The sequence below is a fragment of the Microplitis mediator genome, chromosome 5 (assembly GCF_029852145.1).
Source record: "Microplitis mediator isolate UGA2020A chromosome 5, iyMicMedi2.1, whole genome shotgun sequence".
Taxonomy (NCBI): domain Eukaryota; kingdom Metazoa; phylum Arthropoda; class Insecta; order Hymenoptera; family Braconidae; genus Microplitis; species Microplitis mediator.
Window position 1 is genome coordinate 1,782,870 of NC_079973.1, and position 27,655 is coordinate 1,810,524.

A 27,655-nucleotide genomic window follows, 5' to 3' on the forward strand; every position below is an offset into this window, starting at 1 on the left:
TCATTCAATAAAAAATAAAAATAATTAGGATTTTTATTTTTTATTGAACAAGATGTAGATGAATGTTCAATAAGTTAAGTCTTGAAAATAAATTAAGTAATTAAATTAAGGTAGAGTTTTAGTCATTGTGGCTATCGGTAAATGTACAAACAATAAATTAATTAATTAATTATTAATTATTATTAAGTAAACAATTAAAATACTTATCAAACAATCTTCACTAATACTATTAATTAATAATGTACATTATTTTACAATATATGTAGATGTATGTAATATGTATTACCTATAAATGTATTTGAGTATTAACATCAAATGTCCAAATATAAAAAAAACAATATACTTTATATACAATTATATTTTTTACAACAATTATATTTTACTACCAACAATTCATTAAGTCGTTAATTAAAAAATTAGATACTCTTTTTAAAAATTAAATTGCGATATAAAATTGTCTACTTTTTTTGTCCGTTCACTTTGGACAGTTTTTCGCGCGATATTCTGTCGAAAAAGAGAAGTCCCGAGGCGCGTTCGACACTCTCTGGAGGTACATGGAACTTTTTCAGCGGAGTGTCGTCATCGATGGCCGTATTGGGCATCACGTAAACTTCCATTTCGTATTTGGAGTCGTGGGTTTCGCAGACTATTACTTTGAAAAAGTGGGTCGGTACTGCCACGTGATTTGTTCCTATTACTTCGTACTTTATGTATTTTTTACCATCGCCTTCTCTCCTGAAATAGATTCGAACATTATAAGAAGTCCATCAGACAGTCCCCCCCACTCCTAAATAAAATTTGAATACGATCATATGGAAAAAAATACTAAATATGCATGAGAAAAATAATGATAGCAATTAAGAAGAGCCGTAGAATTTTAGCAGGAGAGCTATTGGCTTCGAACGTGGCACTTCTGGGCCCTAGGTCGTAAAAAAAAAATACTAAATATATTTAAAAAGTGTAGAGTACTGTCCTAGAATGCCCTTAAGTAAAAATACTTATCAGCAAATAGTGAATTTAAAAATAATTCAAAAATTAATATGATACTGAAGTCAGCAGACGTCTAATAATTTTTGGATTTTATTTTAAACAATAAATTATAAAAAAAAAAAATTTGAAAAAATTGCACCTGTAGTTTTTTAAATTCTGTACATGTGCATATTTTTATTTTTTTTTTTTTCTGATTGATTTGGTGAAAAAAAAAATGCGAAAATTTCTTATCTGCTAATTTCAGGATCATAAATTAATATCAATATTTATAAATTAAAAATTACTTTGGTAAGTAGAGAGGTCCAGTGCAAACATAAACGTCCTTATAAATTTTAGTTAAATTTCTGACATATTTTTCCAGGCGATTCCATGAATTTCTATTGAACCCGGCACCAACTTGCGGCGCAATATTAGATAAGAAAAAAGTCTGCTGTATATTTTTCTGACAATTCTTATGATTTCCAGCAGCCGCCATGTGTCCGCGGTCGTACCCGCTGCCTTTGTAGTCACTATTAGTCGCCCTGGAAGTAATCACCAAATAAGTATGACATTTCCATACCTCAAAGTGAGCATGCATGATTTCAGATACTGATGATTTTAGTTAACAAGTAATTACTATTATAATTACGTCCTAGTTCCATGGTCAATTAAAGTTTATTTTTTAAAATTATTGGCGGTAAAATTTAAATGAATTTTATCAACAAAATACCTGAAAAATGGATGAACGCTTTCATCAGATTTGAATTCACACAAAGCTCTGTTGACATCTTCGGCACATTTCAAAGTTTCTTTTGACAAGTGTTCAAATACCCAATGAGCTACGCGGTTTCTTCTGTCATACGCCAGCACAAAATCATCAAAAGATCTGATATTATCTAGACTAGGAAATCCATATTTCATGATCTATAATTTAAAATATATAAATTAATTAATCAACTGATGAATAAATATAAATAAATAAATAAATAACCTGTGAGACGCGAGATGTTGACACTTTGGAACTGTCACTGTCACTGGGTACCATAGGAACGGCTGCAGAAACACTTCCAAATATTGGAAGTCCCGGCATTCTTTTCAAATTCAAATTCATTCCATCTCCTTGATTGGTAAAAAATTCCTGATCATGGTGATTACGTTCGTAATATTTACCAGCATACCAGCCGCCAATACTTGCACTTGCCAATGCTGATAATTTTACAAAAAGTCTTTTTGCTGTCATTGTCACCTGGTTCAAACACTTCTAGTTTGAGTCGATAATTAAATATTTAATTTTCTAAATAAATATACAAATTAAATAATTTCCTAGATCAATCTCTAAGTGGCCACGTGCGTGATAAAAATTTCAGCTGATCAGTGCTGCCACCTGGCCATTTTTAAATAAACATTTACATTAGCAATTAATATTCATAAATTTATTTAAAGTCTCAGACAATTCCCCCCACCCCACTTTTTAAAAATTTCATGTCAACTTTTAATTTTAAATGTCAAATTTTTTAAAAGAAAATTTATTTACCAAATTTAGTTCAGTTCCCAATTGACAAGTAATTTTTTTTTAAATCTATATCAGAAAAATTTTAATTACGTTCTCTTTTACAATTACTGCTTTAATTTTTCTTTAATTAATTAATAAAATTTGAATACGGCCATGACAGTTTAAATTTTGTTTGAATTTTAGAACAATGCCAATAATTATTAAAAATTAAATTTATTATCAATCGAAGAACAAATTTTTTTATGTACATTGAAGACATGAACAATAAATACAATTAAATTAATTAGACTCCTCATCGGAATCTTTAGCCAACATCATATCGTGTCCAGGTACCGAAGTAGGATCAAAAGTTGCCTGTAAACATTTTTTGAAAATAATTTTAGCCTTTTTGCTGGACCGAGGAGGGGGTGAACTGGGCACTACGTCATCCTGTTCCATGGGTTGAGGATCTGAGTAATTTCCATCGTCGCCGCTGGTTCTCCTTTTGGAAGCTGGAGTGAATATCGATGCCGACGACGCGCCACTGAGAATTCTAGCCCGTGGTGAGGAAGAGTGAGAGGAAGGCGTCTCTGCAATGAAACTCGATCGTCTTCTGGATCCCGCTGATGAGGATGGCTGGTTATCCGTCACAGGAATAGTCCTGTCCGGGTCGTTGCTTATTTGCGCAGACTGAACACCCGCGACTTTCGAACTATGCACGTCCACTTTCACCGTCTGCAGTTTCTTGGATCCTTTTGCTTTGGGAGTGCTTTTGTCGCTGCTATTAATCGACTGGATTATGCTGCTGCCAGTAGACGCGGTCGTTTTATTTTTGCTTGTCTTCGTTGTCTTTTCTTTGGCCTTTGTAGGCTTGACGCTCCTCTGCAAAGCTCCGCGTTTCTTCACAGCTTGTCTGCGATTATGAATCGACGTATCCGAGATACCCGAGTTACCCAAGTCGGGATTTATCGTCGACAATACGAGATTCGCCTCAAATGAAATATCTTTCACGACAAAAACAACTGGCCTGCATAAATAAATAAATAAAATATTTTACTACCAAAACTTTACCGACATTTGAAAATTTAATTATCATTAAATTAATTAATTAACCTTCCGGCGATTTCGAACAATAGATGAATCGGCCTCTCAACCATTTCAGCTAACGACAGAAAAGGCCGCACTTCTTTCATACAAAATGTAACGCACGCATCTTGTCCTATTTTGTAAGTATCAAATTCTCCAATCGCTAATGCCAATTGCGTGCGCGTCAAATTCGACAAATCTACGAGTAAAAAATTAGTTAAACAGAATATTCATTTAAATTTAAAATAAATAAACTTACTAGAAGTTTCGTTGACATAATTCCTGAGTAATATTTTATCTGACGACACATCTAAAGTTATTTCAGTTAAGTTTTGCTGGAAGTTTTGTATGGCGTCAGATAAAATTTTCGGTTGTATTATTAAATGATTTGGCACATTGTCTTTATTGTATGAAGCCTGTGAATGATTATTTAATTAACTAATTTATTTAAATATTTAAGAACAATTAATTTATTGTTGTAATTAATACCTGCAGTATTTCACAATTTAAAATGGCGAGTAGGAATGTTTTTCTTACGCTATTTTTATAGTTTAGTACGATTATAAGTTTCGTTGCATTGGCTTGTAATTTAATGTGACAGGTTTCGACTAATTTGTCCATTGTGTTGGGTGTTTTGAATGCACTCATTGCCGCCTAAAAAAAAATTATGGTTTTAATAAATGAAGCAGACACAATGATCCTGAAGTTAACAGAGTTAAAAATTTTCGAATTTTTGTTTCAACGACTTAATTTAAAAAAAAAATAAAAATAAAAATAAAAATATGCACATGTAGAAAATTTGATAAACTATAGGTGCAATTTTTTTTCAATATTTTTTTTTTAATCATTCAGTGTTAAAAAAAAAGTCCAAAAATTATTGGACGTCGACTAACATGTAGACATAAGACAGTTTATAAGTTTTAAATAATGAAATTTAAAAAAAGCGCGCGCTTATTTTTCAATTATTTAAATTTAAGTTTTTTTAATTTTCTGTGCATATTTTTAGTTTCTTATAAATTTAATCATTAAAATAAATTCAAAAAATTGTTAATTGTCTGGTAGCTTCAGGATCATTGATTTAAAATACAATAAAATTAATAATTATAAATAAACTTACTCTCATAGAAACTTTACATTTAGATGCATCATCTTCTTCAAGATTACCGTAATTATAATATGAAAAAAACTGATGATTAAATGTAAAATCACAATACGCTGAGTTTGTCATACTAACAGTACGAAATGATAATGATTGATCTTGAGGTAAAACATATAATTCTTCTCCTATTTTCCCAAGTGCATGAATAGCTCTTGCCAATACTGGAAAATAAATTTTAAAATTTATAAATTAAGTAATAAAATGTAATTTGTTGACAAAAATTTTGAAAATATATGACGTCTGCTAAATGTTAAATTCATTATCATGATAATAAATAAATGGCATCAATAAATTACTAAAATAAATATAAATTTAATTTTAAATTCATAATTAGATGACAGCATAAAAAATTTAATGATCATTTAATTAAATAATTGAATTTTATATGAAATAAATGATTAACCTAAAATATAAAAAAATAATCATACCTTTTACGTTGGCACCGGGTATCACACATTTCATTTTATATTTTAAATACCCAAATAAATATAAAAATATATATAAACAATTATTTATCAATTAAATAAACAAATAAACATATAAATTATTTAAATTATAAAAATAAACATGTTGACATATTTTTCCCGCTTAAAAATATTATTTTTCCGTCTGCCCTAAATTTGAATTTTGGCGCGCCCTGTCATTGATTTATTTAACTAAAACAAATGAAAACTCTGCATTATCTTCAATTGATATTTTATTTATTTATTTTGAATTTTAGAAATTGTTTATTAGGGGAATTGATAGCGAATAGTTGTAGTTTTTGACTTACCTAGAAGTTCGCAGCATCAGTATTTTATTTGGAAGCCAACTTTTGCTGTATTTAGAAATTTGGAAGAGCGAAAAATATCAAAGTTGACTGTATTTAAAAAAATTTATACAGAGTTACATCTAAGATTTTTTATAGGAGTTTTGAAGAGCTCAAAACTCATACAAAAAAAAATTTTTGCGTTTAAAAAATAGTAATTATTCCTATAAAATTTATTGTCTTCAAACAAAAAAATATTCCTTCAAAAAAACCAACATCTTTCTTAAAAAAAATATCTCTCATATTTAGAAAAAAAAACTCCTAAAACAAGTAAAAATTTCTTTTGTTAAAGCATTAGAATATGTTGACTCGAGGAAAAAAAAATTTTGATTCAAGATAATTATTTACTAGATGCAAGAAAATTTGAATTTTCTGAATCGTTATAAAGAATTTCCTGTATCAAGATTAATTTTCTTGGTTCAAGTAAACTGTATTACTTTGTGAAAAATAAGTTGTAGAAAGGGATATGATTTACACAAAAGACTCTATCACATTTTCAGATAAGTCTAATAGTTTAGCTGAAAGTCAAATAATACTAAAATTTACTATGAATCCAACTTTGACCTCGAATAACTTTCGAAAAATTATAAAAGACCTTTTTTGTAAAGCGTTCAATTTTCGACACACGTATTCATTGATTTTTCCGATACACTAATTCCCTGGTGAGTGATAAAATTCTAAACTGTAAAAAAAATTTTTCCTATGTTATTTAAATCGGAAATCGAAAAATTAGATGGGCTACTTCTAAAATTTGAATTTAAGAGCCGATCTTCTGACAGAATTTTTATTTTGACATATTTCATCAATTTCTGGTGGTGCCAAAAACAATTTTAATTTTTGGCATACCTTATCTTGTATACTATAAAATAATTCCAACTTCTAGTATTGATTACAAATACATATTACAATTATCTGATGTTTCTGTAAATTATAAGTATACATTCTAGTCTGGTACTAAGTCCATCTAGTCATCGAGAAACACTACCTCACCATTATCGTCTAGCAACAGTGCCATTGAGTAGTCCAGATAAATCACCACCTCGCCATTCTCGCTTGGCGTCGGCATCATCTAGTCAAGAAGGTACACCTTCTCGCCATTCTAGTCCAGTAGCGAGGCTTTCAACACCTTCTCGCCGTAGCTTGGTCCGAGTTCTCAGGCAATTATCTACAAGCGACTCAAACTCAACTCGCCTCGTGTTACGAGATCCAAAAGAAAAAGCATATATGCCGTAAACGATCCTCAGCTTTTCAAACGAGTAAAAAAATTGTCATAAATTGAATTATTTATGTATATATCAATCTATCTATTTATATATTTAAACTGAGAATAAAATTTCCTACTGACAACTAAATTTTAGTTATGACAAGACAATGATTTGATTGTCCATTGCCAATCATATATTTGGTTATTATAACTAAATATTTTATAATTCACCAACAAGACGATTTATTAGAAACCTTAAAATATATATATCGAAGGTAAACCTACGGTGACAAGTAGAGATTAAATGGCTTATAGATATCCGATGAGTATGTGCTTCAAGCTCGGAATATAAAAACTCTGAAATAAGTATCTTACCAGGGACACCACAAATGGTGGGCGTGATCTAGTGGCGAGCACCGAACTACTCCCGCTGCTGCTGCCTATCACCATAACTTTTAAATCAATAATCATTAGGTTCAAATATATATTTATCAACCTCGAACAAATATATATTTTTATTCTAAATAAATATATTTTTTTGTGTCTAAGTAATATTTCTTAGAGTCAATATAATAATATTTTGCTTTAAATATTTGGATTTGTTGGCACTATAAAATAGTTTAGTTGTCCATTAAATAAATATTTTCTTAACTTTACCAATAAATGATTTTATTATCTTAGAGAGAGAAATATTAATGTCAACTAAATAGAGTCTATTAAATCATTTGTTATAAATGAGAAAATAATAGATTATATTGACGTAATAAAATTTAGTTGTCCCAAATAAATTTTAGTTTAACTGTACCCTTTTTCATTTCGTCATTTCGGAATAAGTAACGCGATATAAATAATATAGCTATATATTTAGTGACGTTCAGTCATATCTAGTGACAGAATAATTTAAGTATTAATTTATTTATTTAAAGAAAATAAAAAAAAATACGATCGTCTTTTTTCTCGTAATTTAAATGCAATCCTAATGATATAGTGGCGCGAAATTTCAAAATTGTAATTCAATCCAACAATAGATAAAATCTACTTGACCATCTAATCTCAATGTTATCTACTGAAAGTGATTAATTACAATCTTTCAAAAATTTTTACTAATTAATAAAATTGAATGATTAGTCAAGAATTTTAAAAAATAAAACTGCAATTAATTCTTATAATAAACAAAACAAATGACTAAAACATTCAAGTTGACATAAAATTTAAAAAACGTTTGAATAATAAAATTTCTCGCGCCATTTTTACAAAAACTTCCGTTTCCGGTAAATCATTGACAAGCCAAAGCATTTATTTATAATACAATAATAACTCGTCTAGACAACTGACAACCTGGACACTAAAAATTAATAACCCGCTGATATTAATTTCTTACATTAATTAGCTGGCGTGTAATTAATTCAAAAGTATATATTTATATAATTAACCAACGATAAAACAAAAAGTAGTGGGGAGTGAGAGGTTTTTTCCAGACAAGACCAAGACGATTATCATATTTTCCACTGCACGTTACGTATTACGTAGACTCGGTCCTGACTGCTCGTAGTGTTGTCTCTGCTCTGGTGTTAATCTTCGATAGGAAATTTGTACATATCGATATTTATTTGCAGCAACTGTCTGTCTGCTGGCGATCAATGATCACAAACAAAAATGTCACCAGCACACTGATGAATCTGGAGACTGGTGCACTGGACTAACAAACTCGCCTGCTCATTTTATTAAAAACAAACTCTTCAGCAGGTAAGTTCATTGACTGACCTATTAAATATATATCTAATAGTCGAGGTTGATGATCTTGGTCTCCATCATCATCACCAGTACCAGATAACTTTATTTTAGTTACGTTCTAAAAATCTCCAATAAAATCAATCTCTCATTTGAATTCTTGGTGTGCAGGTTAGGAGCCCGGTTTTGTCATCTGTCATTTATTTTTATTTACTCAAATTTATTTTTTCAATCAACAAATATGTCATTATTTATTTTTTTTCTTGCCATAGAATGATGGAGGGAACACTAAGCCGGGGAACATCACTGTCAGGTGACAGCAATCTTTCAAACCAACAACTGAGTCCACGGATAGTTATGTCACTGGAAGAGAGATTGATAATTGAACATGATAATTTGACATCTAAAAATATAACACCAACGACACTGAGAACACCGACGACCAAAAAGGCCAAGCGCGTTAGATTTTTTCGAAATGGTGATAAATTTTATACGGGTATTGTTATGGCAGTGACACCGGAACGCTATCGTAGTTTTGACAGTTTGACAACCGATTTAACGAGAGCACTGCTCTCAAATGTAACTCTGCCAAATGGAGTGCGTACTATTTACTCGATGGATGGAAAGAAAGTCCTGAGTGTCAGTGATCTGGAGGACGGCAAGTGCTACGTGGTGTCGGGTCACGGGGAATTATTTAAAAAAGTCGAGTACTCGTCGACGAAAGTACGCAGAGGCAGTTCGCTGTCAGGGCTACCGCAGTCTCCAGCAGGCACAGGCAGAATTGTCACAATCATTCCTTTGTGTGTAAGAGCGCGGATCGTCACGCTGATAAGACACGGGAGCAAACCGCGAAAAGTCCTGCGTCTGCTGTTGAATAAACGGAACGCTGCCAGCTTGGAGCACGTGCTGGAGGCGATAACCCAGACTGTGAAATTGGACTGTGGTGCTGTCAAACGCGTGTACACTTTGTCGGGCAAGCTGGTGATATCACTGGAGCAGTTTTTTGAAGATGAAGAAGTCTTCTTGGCGTACGGGAGCGAGAAGTCCACGCAGGAGGACTTTGAGCTGGATGTTGAAGAGAGCAAGAGTGTCCAGAGCTTCAGACGCGGGCCCTGCGTGTCTAAGAGACAGAGTGGGCCCATGCCGGTTATGCCCAGGAAGACGGGCAAGCGCACGCTCACTGCTCCTCAGGTCAGGACACCCAGTCCCTCTACTTTGACTCTGCCTCAACCTCTGAGGATGCATTACACTGTGGGACACGTCATTGGTGACGGCAACTTCGCTGTCGTCCGACACTGCACTCATAAGTAAGTCTCGATATTTATTTTACTTCTTACTAAACTTATTTTTAATGCTACTAAATTTTTTTAGGCAAAGTGGTGCTGAATATGCCATGAAAATTGTTGATAAATCAAAATGTCAAGGCAAGGAGACAATGCTAGCCAGCGAAGTCGCGATTTTGCGACAAGTTTGTCATCCAAATATAATCAGTCTTATTTCTGAGCAAGAAACTACTGATCAGCTATTTTTAGTCATGGAACTTGTCAAGGTTTTTTTTTTAATTAATTAGTTGCTTTAATTGCTTCATTAACTGATTAGTTAAGTAGTTATTTAATTAATTAATTAATTAATTAATTAATTAATTTTTGTTTAGGGCGGAGATTTATTTGACGCAATAGCAGCAGCGACAAAATTTTCTGAAGCCGAAGCGAGTGTCATGATTGGACACTTGACATCAGCATTAGCATACTTGCACTTTCATCAGATAGTTCACCGCGATGTAAAGCCGGAAAATTTGCTTGTCGAGATGGAAGGTAGCCATGTAAGGTGTTTAAAACTAGGTGACTTTGGACTCGCACAAGTTGTGCGCGAGCCGCTTTATACAGTATGTGGAACTCCTACATATGTTGCGCCCGAGATACTTGAAGAGACGGGATACGGACTGAAGGTAAGAGTACTTTTATCTTAATATTATTAATTAGTGTTATCTTAAATATTTTTTTTCATGCTACGCAGATTGACGTATGGGCAGCGGGGGTAATTCTCTATATTCTGCTCTGCGGGTTCCCGCCATTCGCGTCGCCGGAAAACGACCAAGAAGAATTATTCGAGCGGATTCTCGGCGGTCAATATGAGTTCATCTCTCCCTACTGGGACTCGATATCAGATTCCGCGAAACAGCTGATCTCAAACATGCTCCAGGCGCAACCAGAGCTGAGATTCAGCGCAGAAGATGTTCTGGATCACCCCTGGCTCGTGGTAATTAATTAATACTTTATATATTTTTTAATTATCTATGAAATAATAAATAATAAAATACTACACAGCAGAATTATAATTTATATCATGCATGGCTTCTCTATTAAAATACTGGGGTAAATAGAGACGAGCAAATACAATTATCTTGATAATCTTGTAGGTATTAAATTTTTTTTTTTTTTTTATAATCGATAAGCTTATCAATCTCTTACTGTACGAGTGTACATTTAATTACACTAGCTGCAGTTTTTCATGGGCACGCTTTACTGGTCGGGATTTAAGTAAATACTTGAACTTTTTCAAGCTGATGAAAAATTTTTTCTAAATTTATAATTGGGATTAATAATAAATAAATAAATAAATAAATATAATTAGTAGGGATGTGCGAATAATGCAAAATTTTATTTTTAACGACTTGTAAATTTTTTCCAATAATTAAAATTTTTGTCAGAAGTAAATAGAGTTGACCCTGATAGCAACATCTTGCTCGGCAAGTTCTGCAGTGAAACATTTTCGGTTAACTTGAAAAGTTTCTGGCAAGCCTTGGCTGGATAATACTTGCGTGCAAGTTGATGCAAATCAACTGCCGTCATCTGAATGTAATTTGATGGAAAAACTTGCCGTCAATTTTAAGTGAAACTTTCAATAAACTTAACGTCATTATTTGACAGTAGCATTTGAATTCAAGTAACAGACAATCTACTGTCAACTTGACCGCAACTGTTTGCTCTCCATTTGCTTTTGTTCGCTTCAGAATACGGCAGTAGCTTAAAATTAACTTGCGGTTATGGTGGCTATTAGGAGAGACAAATTTACGAAAAAATTATTTTTGGTTACTTTGAAAACTAAGCTCTCCATTAAATAAAAATTGAATATTTGAAAACTGAGCAGAATTTTCTATTAATTTTAAAAGTTAAAAATAATTCGAATACTTTCTGACAGTTATAAAATTAAAATTCGATAAAATTCGCAGATCCCTAATGATTAGCTTGTAGCAACGCTTATGTAGTAGTCTGGCATATCTGTAGCATCGCTTTTTTTTTATTTGTCCTGGTCTCTGTACATCTGCAGAGCTTTCTAGGAGGCGAGCAGTCCACATCAGGATGTATTGCATCCAGTGAATCGCCGCAGCAACACAGGAATCAGCAGTGTCAGCCGCTGAGGGTCAACACTTCCTTTGAGCTGAACTCGTCGAAGCAGTGGGACAGCGACGAGGCTCCGGGGATTTGCGAATCCCCCATCAGCAGACACCAGCAATGGACCGACGGGTTAAAGAAGAAAAATGTACAAGTGTGTGATGAAACGGACAGATTTAATGGTAACAGTTTTAATAATGAGGACCCGATGTCCCTGAGTGCGGAGTGTCTGAAAGAAATAAGCGTACTCACGACATCAATGCGCGACCTTATGCATAATATTGATGATGACGACATCTCGTTGGGTAAAAAAAAAAATTCAAAGAGTGTTACATCATCGCTGAACAGTATTTTAGAAAACGTAAATTGTAATAAAAAAAATAATAATAATGGAGGCTATCAAAGTCCTGTTTCAAATAATTTACATTCCACTAACAAGAGAAATGGTAATTCTCTGTCAGATATTCATTCCAAAGCAAATAATAAATTAAAGTCAACAGTAATAACACCAACATCATCATCATCGTCATACTCATCGTCTATTCGTAATGACTGTCACCAATTACAGGATAAAAATTTAAGGTGCAATAATAGTAATAAAAAAATAAAAAATAATATTTATAATAATGTAGCCAACGGTGCTAAGGCCAGTAGACGTGACAACGACAATGACAACAAGTATTCATCTGTTGAAAATTTTTCACAGTCAACAGACGGTCTAAGTGTCAGCTCTGACAATAATATCGAAACCTCAGACAGTTTCGTCAACATCCAGTTCGCCAAGTACAGCAAAAATATCGGCGGCTGCTCCAGCAGTCAGAGCACTCAGTCATCAGAAAGTCTCGATAGTATTCCGATTCGCGGGAGCAAATTAAACAACACGACCGACAGTGGAGTAAAGAAAATAAATCAGGATATCAGTCGGCAGGTTTTGAAGAGAAATCCAAAGTATAATTTACGTCCAACTGCTAATCGTAACTCGCGATTGATTGAATCCTCTGGTGCAGCAGCGACAAGTGCGACAAAGTCAAGTGGATCGAAAAATTCATCACTTATTCCAACTCTGAGAATTAATGACCACAATTTATTGACTGATAATAAATTAGATAATAAAATAAAAGTATCTGCTGGTGATCAAGTTAAATTACGTGAGAAAAAACAAACGGCTATAAAACGGGACGGTAATAAAAAACGTTTCAGTTGTTTTTCAAATTATTCGGTGAAGAAATCACATGATGATGCTGAGTCTGATAAATTAAATAATAGCGTACCCGTAAGTAGTACAAGGAAGTGCAGTTCGACGGATGAGTTGAGAGAAGATAAGCAGGTGGGAGTTAATAAAAATAATATCAAAGCTAATAGATTTAGTCTGTACTACACACCGCAGTTGCCGCGAAAATCTTACGAGCTGGATAGTACCGGTGGTAAAGTGACTGGAAAGTCGATTAAAAATTCAAATGTAACGAGTGGTGGATCAAGTAGACCAACCAGTTGGAAAATACCCGAGTCATCTAGGCCAGCTGATGATCACGAGGCTAAACGCAATAACCGGAAATCACTTGTTGATCCTTCGAGTTACTCTAGTGCTAAACGTGCTAACAAAATTAATAGACTGTCAGTTAATTTGCAAGCGACAATTAATGCTGATGGTAAAATAAAATAAAAAATAATATCGAGATTCATATCGTCGACTGCCACTAGTGTTTTTTAAAAATCTGCATAATGATAATGATGATGATTAATTATTAAAAATGATTTTTTACCGTAAATTTATTTAGTTTATTTATTTATTGGAGATTTATTTGTGTTGTAATTATTTTTATTTGATAAAAATTTTTTTTGTTTTTTTTTTTCATGAATTTATTATATTTTAAATGTAATTTTAAAATTAATCATCGAGTTTATTTAATTAGGATTGTAATAAAAAATCTAATTATGCCAAATGCATTTTTAAATTTAAGTATTTTATATAAATAGTAATTAAATATATAAGATAAACGGTCTACAACATATGAGAGTTTAAATATAAGAGAACATAATTTATGAAAAAATAAAATGTGCTTGAAGATATGACGGAGAGTAATTTATTGGAGTAATTATTAATTTAAAAATGAATAAAGCTCAAGTAATAAGTAACGTAATGTTTACGATCGACGATAACGCTCAATAATATTATTAATAATAATAATAATAATGATAATAATGACAGTAATAATAATAACTTCTGTATAGCAATTGAAATATTTTTGTACAATTAAAAATGTTATTAAATATGAAGTAATTAGTTTATTAATATGACGAGCAATACACGGCGATCGTTGGTAATGAGAGCTTTTAATGCTTGTTAAAATGACATATTTTTCGTGATACCAGGATCGAAACTTTAAGTTTCAGTGTCTGCAGCCAGTAAAAATAAGCGAATTAGTATATTATACACCTAGGGAGGAAAGTACAGTCGAACTCCATTAACTCGGACGGTTAGTTTACGGAAGAGTGGAAATTTTTCGAAATTTCCGAGTTAACGGATGCCCCTTCTTTCTTAAAAAGAAACTACAACGCATGCGCTCTTACATCTACATAAATGATACATAGATAAATGTAGACAGAGCATACAAATGTATCGGGTGGGAGACAGCGTAGCTCTTAGTGAGGGTCAAGATTGAGGGGAAGTTCCGAGTTAATGGAGTTCGACTGTAGGACATTCTAATCCGATAATTAAGCCGAAGGCGAGGGTGGAAAACACGTGGATTGGAATGTCCTGCTTTTGTCTCTAGGTGTGTAATCTACTAGAGCGTATGCGTAAATTGTAAATGTCCAGTCACTGGGCAGAAACTTTTACGTTTCGTCCCTTGAAAGAAACAAATAATGTGTCTGCCCGCTGACTGAAGGCTTTTGCAATTTTAACTCTGATACTTGTCATTTTTTTGATAGTAATTTTAGATTATTAATTTTGTGTTCACCATACCTGCAATAAAAGTTTGAATTCCTGCTCTGTTTAGAGGCAACAAATGATAAAAATTAGTGCATACGCCATTTCTTCAACAAACAGAGGCAGAAATTTAAACTTTTAGGTACAGATCTGGTGAAAAATCGTATATAGACCACAGAGGAAGCAGGACGGTACCAATCTGCGTGTTTGCCACCTTCGCCTTCGGCTTAATTATACATCATGGGTTGGAATGTCCTTTCCTCCCTTGGTGTGTAATATACTATAGCTAAATGACAATTCTGACTTTGTGTGAATAATAAATAGTAATTATAGTTTCTGCTTAACTATAAATTGCAAATGACAATTAACGCTTACGCTAATAGTTGGTCTTAAATTAACTTATTTTTGACTGACTGCTGACTGCTGACACTAAAACTTTAAGTTCCAATTCAGGAAATCATGAAAAATATTGTGTGTAACTCAGGATGAGACGATTTCCACCTGCGGGTGATGTCAGCCGACTTGACCCTGGCCTGAAATTGTTTTATTTCATCCCTTGTCACACAATATACTATTAAACAGTAACAGGGATTTGTAACCAAATAAATGGAAGCTATTGAATTTAAATTAATATGTAGAAAAATATTTTTTATATTTATTTTTTTATAATTAATCTCCGTTGTATCTTCTGTTATTAAGCACAAAACATCTCCTGCCGTAATTATTATTATTATTATTATATTTTTATGATTAATATTTAATACTAATAATTTTATTGATATTAATATTAATTAGATATAATAATAATAATTTAAACTGTATATATTTAAATAATTTATAAACTAATTAAACAGCGAAGCTATAAATTGAATTTCAAAATGCGACTACTGATAAATTGTCTATTTGTGTCGCGCAATTAGTCAGAATTATGTACTTCTTATTAATTATCAATTATTATTATAGATATTTAATTAAACTAAAATATTAATTATAGTTATCAAGCTGTAAGAACAAATTGCGTGTTGTCGTGATAGATTTTTGTAGTGTTTTTAAAAGGATAAGTGATTCGCGCCAAATAATGAATATTATTATGGATTATATATATATACATATTAAATTATTAATTACTACAGCATAATATTATGATTATTATTATTGTAATTATAAGGATTCAGTATCAATGAGCGAGTATGTATTCAATACCAAAATTTTCAGTCTAATTATTTATTTATGTTCAATCCGTCTTTATAATAATTATGTGTCTGATATCTGTAATCATGTTGATATAAATCGCGATTTATGAACTACAATCAGATATTTATTTATTTACATCCATCTTTCAATTTATTATTTGTCGTAATTCATTTTTTGGGGTCAATGCCATTCTTTCAAAATGGCGGGAAATTTTTAATTATTTATTTAAAATTAATAATCTAATTTTTTATGTGAAAATTAATTTACAGGATACAAAATTTTTAATTTTTAATTCAAACTTCATCATAATATAGAAAGAAAAAACTAATACCGTAATTATTTTTTAAGTTTCTATTGAAATTTATGATCCTGAAGATAGCAGACATTTAAAAATTTTTGAATTTTTGTTTTTCAAAAAATCAATTGCGAAAAAATAAACTAAAAATATGCACATGTAGAAAATTTTAAAAACTACAGGTGCAATTTTAAAAATATTTATTTTTTTATAATTTACCATTTTTAGTAAAATTCAAAAATTATTAAACGTCGGCTAACTTCAGTATCATTTGTAATTTTTCATTGAAATTTTCTTTTTTTCATAGAGATATTGAAAAAAATATTTATTTATTCATTAATTATTTTTTTTATTATTAAATAATAGAAACCTGTCACTCTGATTAGAATAAACAAATTTAAATTTTCGCGCTCTTTCGATTATTGGAAAGTGGCGCCGCAGTGATGGCTTCTAAAACCAAAAAAATTTGAATCTAGCGTCAGTTTTAGTACCGCGCGCGACATGAGAGGTTGGATTATGCGGCGTAGTGTAATTGTTTGTTATTAAAATTCATTTAAATAAAAAGACTCCTAACTCGCACAATGTCATTAATTAAAATAAGTGTCTAAACATTAATGTACATAAATAATTATTACATATCACTGTGAGATTGTGTCCTTATCTAATTAATATGTTGTGATTCAATGAGTGTGAGTGTAGCTGGCAACTGTTAATTTAAAAAATTAAAAAAAAGAGAATTAAATGAAAATTTAAAAAATGCACATTTTTAGAATTTGACAATCAGTATGTGCATTTTTTTTATTTTTATATTTTTAATTGTTTTATTGAGTTATTTGTAATCTAAAATTTGTCTCATATCTGCGACATTCATGATACTGAACTTAGCCGGCGTCTAATAATTTTTTGATTTTTTTTTAGACAATAAATTATTTTTTTAAAAATATTTGAAAAAATTGCACTTGTAGTTTTTAAAATTTTCTACAAGTGCATTTTTTTTTTTTTTTTGAAATTTATTTGTTGAAAAAAATCTTAAAATTACATATTGTCTATTGACTTCAGGATCATACTCACACTCATTCAGCCGACAGTCACGCGAAAACACGAGTGTCTAAAAGTTCATTTACAAGTGGTTTTTTTTTTTTTTTTTGGTGAGTGTTTAAAAATTCAAATCAACATTTAAAATCAATCCAATAATTAAATTACACATAATTATATTTTATATAATAAACAAATTTGAATTTTCGCGCGCTTTCGATAATCGGAAAGTGGCGCCGCGGTGATGGCTTTCAAAACCAAAATTTTTTGAATCTGGCCAGTCAGTCTGAGTACCGCGCGCGACATGAGAGGACTGGTCATGACATAGTGTAACTCTTTGTTATTTAAATTCATTTAAACAAAAAAAACTCCTTAATCACACAATGTCATTAATTAAAACAAGTGTCTAAACATTAATGTACATAAATAATTACATATCACTGTGAGATTGTGTCATTATCTAAATATGTTGTGATTCAGCCAACAAGTCACGCGGAAACACGCGTGGCTAAAAATTTATCCACAAGCGGTTCTTTTGTTTTCGGTGAGTATTTAAAAATTCAAATAAATATTTAAATTCACTCCACTAATTATATTACGCAACATATATTTTATATATTCAATTCAATTCAATGGAATACATGATTGCGGTTTATAAAATGCTAGCGTAGGGACGTGTCTTGTAAACCGAATGATTTTTTTTCTACCGACTCTAGCCTTTCTCTTTTTATTCATCATCAAAGGGTTGAGGTCCACTTTCCAGTAAACCCTTTTTTTCTCAGCACTCTTGATCGATCGACGATACTCGAGTCGATGGGATATTCGACACGTGCCAGGTAGAGGGAGAACAAATGCATGACGTAAGTCGTTGCAAAAAATATAATAAAATAAAATAAAAAAAGGTTTGAGTACCGCTACGTACAATGTGCCATCCAAAGCGACGTTCTATTCCGACCGCAATGTCCACTTTGACACGTTACTTTTGTTGCATCGACTTTTAATCGCTCTATTATGACTTGGGAGTAATAAAAAAAATATAAAACTTCGCCTACGCTGGCTCATAAAAATTTTTATAAATTATCGGGGTATAAATTAATCCAGCAAGTGAGCAATTAAAAGCGCGCGTGTTTAAATTTTAAACACTTTACTTTAATTATTATTATTGCCGCGAAATTTGTTTTCTTTTTTTTTTTTTTTTTTCCGACTCTGTTTTATTTTAATGAGTTTAATTTCGAGCAATGGGACAATTATGCATCTGATGATGCTCTTGTGTGTCCTTTCGCTTACTGTACGCTATCCCATTTACTTTATACTTCGTGACCAAATTTGGCAATTCGAAATTCAAGTAACGTCATTTTTATTTCGTAATATTTTACTTTGATAAATTATTATAATAATAATAAAAAAAAAATGTCAGCTGGTGCAGTCCGATGTCGGTACTAATTGTCAGAGAAATCATAATATTTAAAATCACGGGAAATTTAAAAATCTGTCAATCATAAGCTTTCTTTTGACACCTGACATAAAATTTTTTATTCAAAGGAATATCAGAGTCGATTAAGAAAAAATTTTTTTTTAACTTCCCGCTAAGAAAATTGTAAATTTTCAAAAATTCGGGAAGTTATTGGTTTCGGTCCGATTTACGAAAATCGAATTTCCATCAGATGTCGACGTTTCGAGGTCCTAGGAAGCTATCCTGACTAATTTCACGATGATGTCCGAGTGTATGTATGTGTGTACGTACGTACGTACGTACGTACGTACGTACGTATGTATGTATGTAAATATTCATAACTCTTGAACGGATGAACCGATTTTGATCGTTGAGGTGTCATTCGACGCGGCTTGTTAATGTCTTGAGGCCGTAGAAATTTGAACTTAATCGGTAGGGTGCGTTCAGAGATATTTCAAAAATAAAATTTTTTCAAAAATGTTTTATTTGGATAACTTCCAATTTGCTCGATGGATTGATTCCAAAATCTAATCAGCTCTAAAACTCTATAAGCCGCGTCGAATGCCACCTCAACCATCAAAATCGGTTCATTCGTTCAAGAGAAACCGTTGACGAAAGAATTCAAAAAAAATTTTTTCCTTGGTTTTTTTGAAATTTCTCAAAAACGGCTGAGTAAATCAATTTCAAAATTCGACCAGCTTTAGAACTTGATAAAACGCGTCGATTGCCACCTCAACCATCAAAATCGGTTGATTCGTTCGCGAGATATCGTGGAAGAAAGAAATGCTAAAAAATGGTTTTTTACAAAACAATGGCATACAAAAGTATTTGCGAGCTCGAAGAGCTCGAAAATATATTCACAATAATGTTTTCGAGCTCAGCGAGCTCGAAAACAGCGGGAAGTTTTGGGGCTGGCCCGCAGGGTCAACTGACAGACCGATTTTTTAATTCAGTACTTGCCCGGTTGTTAAAAAATTTATTTTATGTCCAGCAGCTTTCATAATAATCGGTTGCATAATTAATTTATTATAAAATTAAAGACTGAAAAATTCTGTGCCATAAAATTTTTAAAGACGCAATTAATTTAAATCTCCCTTTTAAATATTTTAATACACGTAATTACTTTAAATGTACTGTGTATTAAAAAAAAAATCACATCCACCAAAAATGGAGCAAAAAATTTGAGTTAAAAAAATGGACCAACAATCAGTTAATTATTATAAAGAATTAAATTGGAGCAAAAAATGTTTTCTTTAAAGTTTTTTTTTTCGGCTAAGCCACGACCTAAAATAAAAAAGTGTTCATCAGACGTATGAAAAATATTTTTCTTTGTCGGCATCTCAAGGAGGGCCCGAGGTCAAGGCATTAGAGTCAGATAAAAAAATATAAGTTCGCGTTATCGTAAAAGTTTTAAAAAAATTGACTATTTTTGCGGATGTAATTTAAAAATAAAACTAAAAAAAAAGTAACTTTGTACTCTACTCATCTTCCGGTTGTCAGTGGACATTTAACGCATTCGTGTTAATTTGTTGGTCTATTAAACGTTTGGCTAGCGTGTTTAGAGCACATATTTAACATCAGCATTGCGTAGACTACACGTGATGAATGTCCCGACGTTTCCTCTGGTAAACTAGTGTGGCATAATTACCGTACACTTACCTTATTATTATTATTTTTATTTATATTCTCATTCTCATTCGGTAAAATATATTGCCGGTATTAAAATCCAGTAACCAGAACATATATTACGGGCTCCTTATGGCTTAAATATCGTTAAATGTTAAATAAAAATATATTTAATAGACAGCACGAGTTTCCTCCCGGGCCTCCCCCTCTTCTATTCAGTATCCTTTTGAATAAACCGACAGCAAGACTCGACACAAAAGCCCATCTGACATCAAATTGAAAATGTGTGTCAGTGAACCCGTCGTTTCCATCAACCCATCGGCTTTGTCTACTAACTTTTCGAGTAGTAGAGTGCCGCGCTTTTATTTTACTCGACGTCTCTTGCAAGCAAAGCGAAGTGAGACTCGAGGCCAAGTAAAAAGTATAAGAAACATAGAACATAAATATATATAAGAGTATTTTAAGCGTAATCAACAACCACATTGTCTGATATCACTCGAACTAAAAGCTTCGTTCTTTATGTTACACTGGTACACAAAGTCGGTGATAACTTAATTGTACAGTTGGGACCTGGTACCGGATCAAAGTCGAGATTTGAAATTTTTAAGTGTCGGCTGGGTGGCTTATGTAATTAGGGGAAGGGGGGGCAAAACGGGATAGGCCGGCAAAATGGGATACTCTCAAAATTTCGTCAAAATTTTTTTTTCTCGAAAAACTTTCGAAAATGGTCAAAAATGACATCTAGTATCATTTTACACTATTAAAAGCTAAAAAAAAACATTTTTATATTTTTTGCGAAAAGTATAATATTGGCGCCAATTTCAAATTTTGAAAAGAAATAACAAGGAAAAATTTCTTTAAAAATATGTTGAGAGTAAATTTTATTACTTACATCAATTTAGAAAGACATTATTACATCAATTTTATTCACTTGAAAAAAAAAAAAAAAATTTACTTTTTTTTTGGGGTATCCCATTTTGCCCGCAGAAAATAAAAATTTTTTTTCTGATGGCAGTCTAAAATTCGTTATATTTATTTCAAATAGAATCAAAATGAAGCCAATTTACGATAATTATGTCCCTAAAAACTAAATTTTTCGTTAAGTATCCCGTTTTGCCCCCCCTTCCCCTAAGTAAATTATGTTTTAATATTTTGGGTGATAAAAAGAAACGGATTGAGCAGATGACATTCCGATGCTCTGCCGACAATTTCATTGGGTTTAATGCTGTCGTAAAGAAAGCACTCGCGTTCTAAATAGTCCCTTCCTACGTGTAGTTAAGTAACGGCGGTTGTCATAAATCCTTTACTCTACTCTGCCAGTGGATAGGAGTAGTGTCCGTGGTATCGCCGGCGAGTAGAACCGACCGGGCAGTCAACGGCGCGCGCCATCGGCATCCCAAGACAACCGTATACTTAATGAGAAACATAAATAATGTCCGACTGCTTGTATTGGTTACTTTCGAGTCATATATATACATATGTATGTGAAGTTGTGCTGTTGTATTATGTAGTCATCGTCGGGTTCTGTTCATTTGTTACATACCACTCTAAACTACAGACTTAATATATATGTATCTATATAATACCCAACAGCCAACAGTACTAACAGTGTACATTAGTAGTTTAGATACCAGTAGTTTAAGGACTGGAGTAGTAGCCAACGTTTTATGGCTTTCACGATGTGATAAAGACATCCCTAATACAAATTAACGCGGGTGACGATAGATATTAGTTATACATATTTACATTTTTTATAAATTATCTTACACTCATGTTTTTATTTTATTTTTTTATTATCGCGCTTTTTTAGTGCCGGTAATGGAACACTTATAGAATCACTCCGATGTCTCTAATTTTGAAGAAAGTTGAAATTTTTTTTTATATTTGTCGGCTGATATGAAAGGCGTAATTTTAAAAAAATTTTTGCAAAATTACAAATTTCAATTAACGAAAAAAAAATATTGGAGTAAAATATCGCGGGCGCAGTTTTTTTATAAAATAATTTTTATGGGTAATTTTGAGCGGCAAAAAATTTGAAATTTGAATTTTTATTTGAGAAAAAATTATTATTTCAGAATCAAAATTTTTAACTAGAAATTTGAGTTTGTAAAGGTCAATAATTTTGAACTGAACACAGATGATAATTAAGAAGTCATTATTAAAATATATATTGATATTTTTTACCCTAGTTTACAAATGTCACAAAAGGTCAATTAATTTGAGAAGTTGATCAAATAACTAAAATTAATTTTAATTCGAGTTTCTAAAAAGCGTAAACAAGATTTTGAATACAACTAATAATAATTGAGTGTAATTTCACATTCCACTTATGCTGAGAGAGTTCAAATATTGTGTGAGTAAATATATATATATGTATATATACAGACAGATAGAATAGATCGAGCCGGAGGGTATGAAAGTGTCTACAACCCTTGAAGTAATGTCGAGGGATGTCAAAATCACTGGTGGTTTCAACAATATATACCACCAAAACACTATTATACTTAGATAACGCTAATTTATCAAATCGATTAGAAACGGTGAGCAATTTTCATATATAAGATTCCCATCACGATCTATATACACACATAAACTTAACGCAAGTCACCCTCGACAGAAATAGTTCTTCCCCTTTTACTTTAAGTGGGCCAGGATATTCACAAGTTGTATACTCATAGCAGGTCAATGAACGAAATTCCTGAGATGTCCGAGTCGATATAACACCAAGGGTGAATTTAAGTGAACTGGAAGGAAATTCACGCTGTGTTCAATACCTTCCAATAAAATTTACTTTCCCACCGGCGGTGACAAAGCCCATTCTGTTACCGCCTACAACTGTGCCCTGGTTTTTGCTTTATTTTTTATCAAAACTTTTATATCTCAAATCCAAAACAAAACTTACTCCGTAACTAAAAATCACGGTAATTTTATTGGGCTCTTGTCTGTTTGCAGTGGACCTGCCATCCGTGGAGGGGTTAAATAAACTTCTTTTAAAGGTCCACTCAGTATGGGTCCTTGATGTCGTCTCTATACGAGTAGGGTCGAGTTGCTTCGACTTGTAGATAAATGGCCTGCTCTCGTGAACTTCTCTGATAGAGATATTAATCTTTTTCAGTCTTCTCACTATACTTTCTCTCTTTCTCTCTCTCTCACAACAATTCTCTCGTTTTATCCGTTTCGATGACCGCTCCAGGCGCTTCGTGATATTTCTCCAATCTCCATCCTCTTATTATTATCATTATTATTATTATATTTTATTCTTATGTACATTTCTGTAGTCATGACACTTCTATCTCCCCATTATTCTTATTCTTATTTTTATTTCTTACTCACTTTAATACTTAACTTGTCTCATTTGCTCTCCATCACCATGAAAAGCGAGTACCATATGTCCGTGTCAGTGCTTTGCTTTCTTTACACTCCAATAAGGTACTCAAACAGCAAACAGTGAAATTAAAGAATGGGAGAAAAGAGTGCTTGCTATTCTCGCGTGATAACTTGTTTTACATTTTCTTCATTATCATTTATCTCAGCGCTCTATTAAATTTTTTTTTGTTATTTAAAAATAATACAAAATTTTTCTAGTCTTTTCCACGCTTTGTAGATTGTTTATAAATATTTTTTATTGCAGTTTGTGAATAAACAGCTGCATGAATGCATAGTAAAGTGAATAGACTCATGCATGGAGTGCTCGGGGTGTTAGAGAATGATGTGGTCGCGTCAACTCAGGCGCACGGTAGGTAAACCGAGTGAAAGAGAAAGCATCGTAACGTGTACGATATACATATATATATGTATGTGTGTGTGTGTGTGGGAAATACGCAGGAGGGAAAGAGTAGGAGATAGATAGGTGGATAGATATAGAGGGTGAAAGAGGATAAGGGGGTGAAATAGGTGGCACACGGTGCGTAGCGCGTAGAATTCTCTACTCGTGTTCCATTCGGGTGGGAGTTAGATCGATAACATAAAGGGACTACGCCAGACCTTATGGTGCCTACTACTTTTTCTTTACTTCCTTCTTATTTCTTGTTAGATTTTTTTTTTAACATTTTTACAACTATTTTACGCGTTAGTTTTTTTTAATAAAAAAAAAAAAAAAATGATGTTACTTTTTTTTTAGGGCAATGAAATATTCAATTATTTGATTGCGAAAAGTTTTTAATTTTATTCATTAATAAAAAAAAAAAAAAAATTACGAGAAAAAAAAGATTTGGCGGTAAAAATTTTTTCTCGAAATAAAATTTTGTTAAAATTGATAGTGAAAAATTTTTCTTGAGTAAAGAAATAATTTTTTTCTCGATATGGTTTTGTAAAAAAATATGTATTGAATGTTTGATGCATGATTAAAGACAAGTGGGTCACGCGATGGTATAACGCAGTATGTATGCATAAGTGGTGGGTTTAAAACGTAAACCCTTTTCCCTTGAGTTGCGTTTAGTTGACGTGACGGTGAAAAAGAGGGTTTTAAATTTCTCACGCGGATGTGGTGATTAAAGTGATACATCCGGAGAAGGATATTAATAATATGGAGTGCAGTTATCATTTAATCTTTACTTTTCAATCACTGTCGTCCGCAATAAATTTATTTCAGCATGGCTTAAAAATAGTGGCTGGTTGTTTTAATTAATGAGCAAAAAATATTAACAAGTTAAGTTGAACATGGGTTCTTTGGCGAATGTTTATCCTTGACCGGATAGCCACCCTTGTGACCTTTGTTGTCGTAAAACCACCCGCAGTGGCTAATCGTCGGCACGCCATTAATCTATTTACACTGTTATAGTACATGATGTAGAGTACAGTGTAATATGTTCTGTATATATATATGTATATATATATATAGAGAGGAGCAAGTTGGGGGACATGCGGTGAGGGAGCTAGTGCATTAAATGGGGGCGGGTGTTTTCTCGTTAGGATGTTATGTTGCTACAGGAAGGGGAAAATCGACAGGGTGTCGTGGCTCATTAGACAACGTGGGATAATTTTATGGCAATATTGCTGATGTACGTTATCGATAAAATGGTTAAACGCTTGCAATAAAGTGTTCATTTCTCAACCGTATTGTGGGTGTGTCTCATACTTATTTTACGATTTTTCATCCGTGCTTATAATCGTACCCGGGTCAAAAAAATAAGTTAATTTTGACTCTATTGACATAAGTCAGCTAAGCCAAAACCAAGTGAAATTTGACTTTGCTGGTTTTAATGGATACTTAATAAGTCAAGTTAGCCAGTGGCTAGTCAAAATCAAACGGTTTTTTATCCATTTTTGACTTGCTTACACTCAAAAAATTAAGTAATTGTGTTCCCGGGAAAAAATGTTTTTATAAAATTTCATAAAATAATATAAAATTTTATACAATTTTATCAGATTTTACAGCAAAATTTTATAAAAATTCATACAATTTTATGATGTTTAATACAATTTTACAAAATTTTATAAGATTTTATAAAATTCAATAAAATTTTATGAAGTAAGATCTGAGTAAGGAACGTTATAAATAAATGTAATTTTATAAAATTGTATGACATTTTATAAAATTGTATAAAATTATATACAATTTTATAAGACTGTACAGTGAAATTTTATAGAATTTCATATAGTTCGATAAAATTTTATAAAACTTTATAAAATTTGATCAAATTTGATAAAATTTTACCAGGCCATTTTCAGTATAAAATTTTATAAAATTTTATAAAAATATTTTTTCCCGGGTTTATTATCCTAAATTTTTAATCAGGATGGTAACGGTTATTATCAGGATGGTAGAAATTACCATCAGGATGATAACAGTTGCTATCAGGGATTGTAATTAATATTATTACGATCTAGATGATTTATACAATCATCTAGATAATATTCACTACTATCGGATCGATAGTAAAAATTTTACCATCACTAGATGATAATTCCTATCATTTAATTTTCTGAGCATGGCTAACTTGACCTACTTTGTATCCATTTAAGTGAAAAAGTCAAGTTTGTTATTTTTTTGACCCGGGTATATATATATATATATATATATATATATATATATATATATATATATATATATATATATAATTTTTAACGTCCGTAAAATTTTGATAAAAAGTACTCAGTTACAAGACAATATTCTGATTTATGACTCGAATTGTTCAAGTCGATTTACTTGGATATTTCTACAAAAAATTAGACTCGTACACCCGTACAGTAGACGTCCGTATGAACGCAGAATCAAAATCTCCAAAAGTATGCAGCCGATGAATTAAATTTTTTTTTTACAAATAAAAATTTTTTTTGTGGATAAAAAAAATTAATTTGATTTGTGTATGCGTTGGCAGTTGAAATATTTATATTTAAACAGTGAAAGAAGTCTAAGTAAAATAAATGGTGGACATTTGTTTAATCTTGATGATGAGAAAGTGCAGCGACATGAAGCATTTAGTCTACTGTCGCAATAGAATGTGTTAGGAGTAGTACAGAGTAGAGTAATATAAAGGGAAAGTGATGAAGAGTAGGGAGAAGATAAAGGCGTGGTCCATTTGTCGAGTCCGCTAACGATGTTTATGTCCGCGAATGTAAAGAGCCCTCTGGCTCGTTAATCACGACAAATTCAACGTGATTAATTATGCTTTTCACCCGATTAGCTTTCTCGCAGTCGCATTTGTTCGCTAACTCTTCTCTTGTTCTCCGACAAATTGCTCTATTGTGCGTTGACTAATTTTAATATTTAATATTTATTCTCTCAGCATAAATACAAAACATATATTTATTTATTTATCATCAGTCACGTAAAGAATCAAAATTTTTTAGTGGTTCATTAAAATGTTTGCGGGTTTTTGCCGCGCCAGCGAAATTACATTAAGCGTGAATGGAAATTCCGGATGAGCGAGAAGGACAGAGTTGAGCGAATGAATGCAGGTTGGACTATCCCCCGTCTGGATGATGTCACTTAGTACCTGGGTCACGTATCTCTTGGTATTGACAAGCGAACCAGCCACCCTCAACTTCTCCTCTCTTTGTCCTCTTGCCACCACCACCAACATCTTCCTCTTCTGCAGCACCCAGGAAACCACGATCGTGTTGTACATTTTCTCTCTATTCACCTTTATAGTTTTATTCACCTTACTTTTATAATATTTTCACGCTTTTATCAATATCCCACCTATCAGAACTCTCCGATAAAAATATTTTATTTATTTAACAAAAAAAAAATTACAACCTCGCAATAAAAATATTTTTCTACCCCAATAAAATAAATAAAAATTTATTTGATTTTTTTTTTTTTTTTTTTTTCAAG

General features: G+C 32.0%; 3 protein-coding genes across 3 annotated transcripts; 1 reads left to right on the forward strand and 2 right to left on the reverse strand.

Annotated features, from left to right (window-relative positions):
• Window positions 1-263: 263 nt before the first annotated feature.
• Window positions 264-2,341, reverse strand: LOC130668187 (endonuclease G, mitochondrial). Its single transcript, XM_057470356.1, has 4 exons — window positions 1,961-2,341; window positions 1,700-1,893; window positions 1,275-1,511; window positions 264-735 (listed from the first exon to the last, which is right to left on the reverse strand). The coding sequence occupies exons 1-4, from the start codon at window positions 2,207-2,209 to the stop codon at window positions 459-461; spliced, it is 957 nt and encodes a 318-aa protein (XP_057326339.1). The 5' UTR covers window positions 2,210-2,341; the 3' UTR covers window positions 264-458.
• A 288-nt stretch (window positions 2,342-2,629) lies between these two features.
• LOC130668182 (cell cycle checkpoint control protein RAD9A) lies at window positions 2,630-5,309 on the reverse strand. Its single transcript, XM_057470351.1, has 6 exons — window positions 5,135-5,309; window positions 4,665-4,867; window positions 4,037-4,201; window positions 3,807-3,963; window positions 3,575-3,746; window positions 2,630-3,488 (listed from the first exon to the last, which is right to left on the reverse strand). Exons 1-6 carry the CDS (start codon window positions 5,166-5,168, stop codon window positions 2,762-2,764), a joined length of 1,458 nt encoding a protein of 485 aa, XP_057326334.1. The 5' UTR covers window positions 5,169-5,309; the 3' UTR covers window positions 2,630-2,761.
• A 2,697-nt stretch (window positions 5,310-8,006) lies between these two features.
• On the forward strand, window positions 8,007-16,094 carry LOC130668177 (probable serine/threonine-protein kinase pXi). Its single transcript, XM_057470336.1, has 6 exons — window positions 8,007-8,464; window positions 8,722-9,756; window positions 9,821-9,998; window positions 10,104-10,397; window positions 10,466-10,708; window positions 11,780-16,094. The coding sequence occupies exons 2-6, from the start codon at window positions 8,723-8,725 to the stop codon at window positions 13,505-13,507; spliced, it is 3,477 nt and encodes a 1,158-aa protein (XP_057326319.1). The 5' UTR covers window positions 8,007-8,464; window position 8,722; the 3' UTR covers window positions 13,508-16,094.
• The last annotated feature ends 11,561 nt before the right edge of the window (window positions 16,095-27,655 follow it).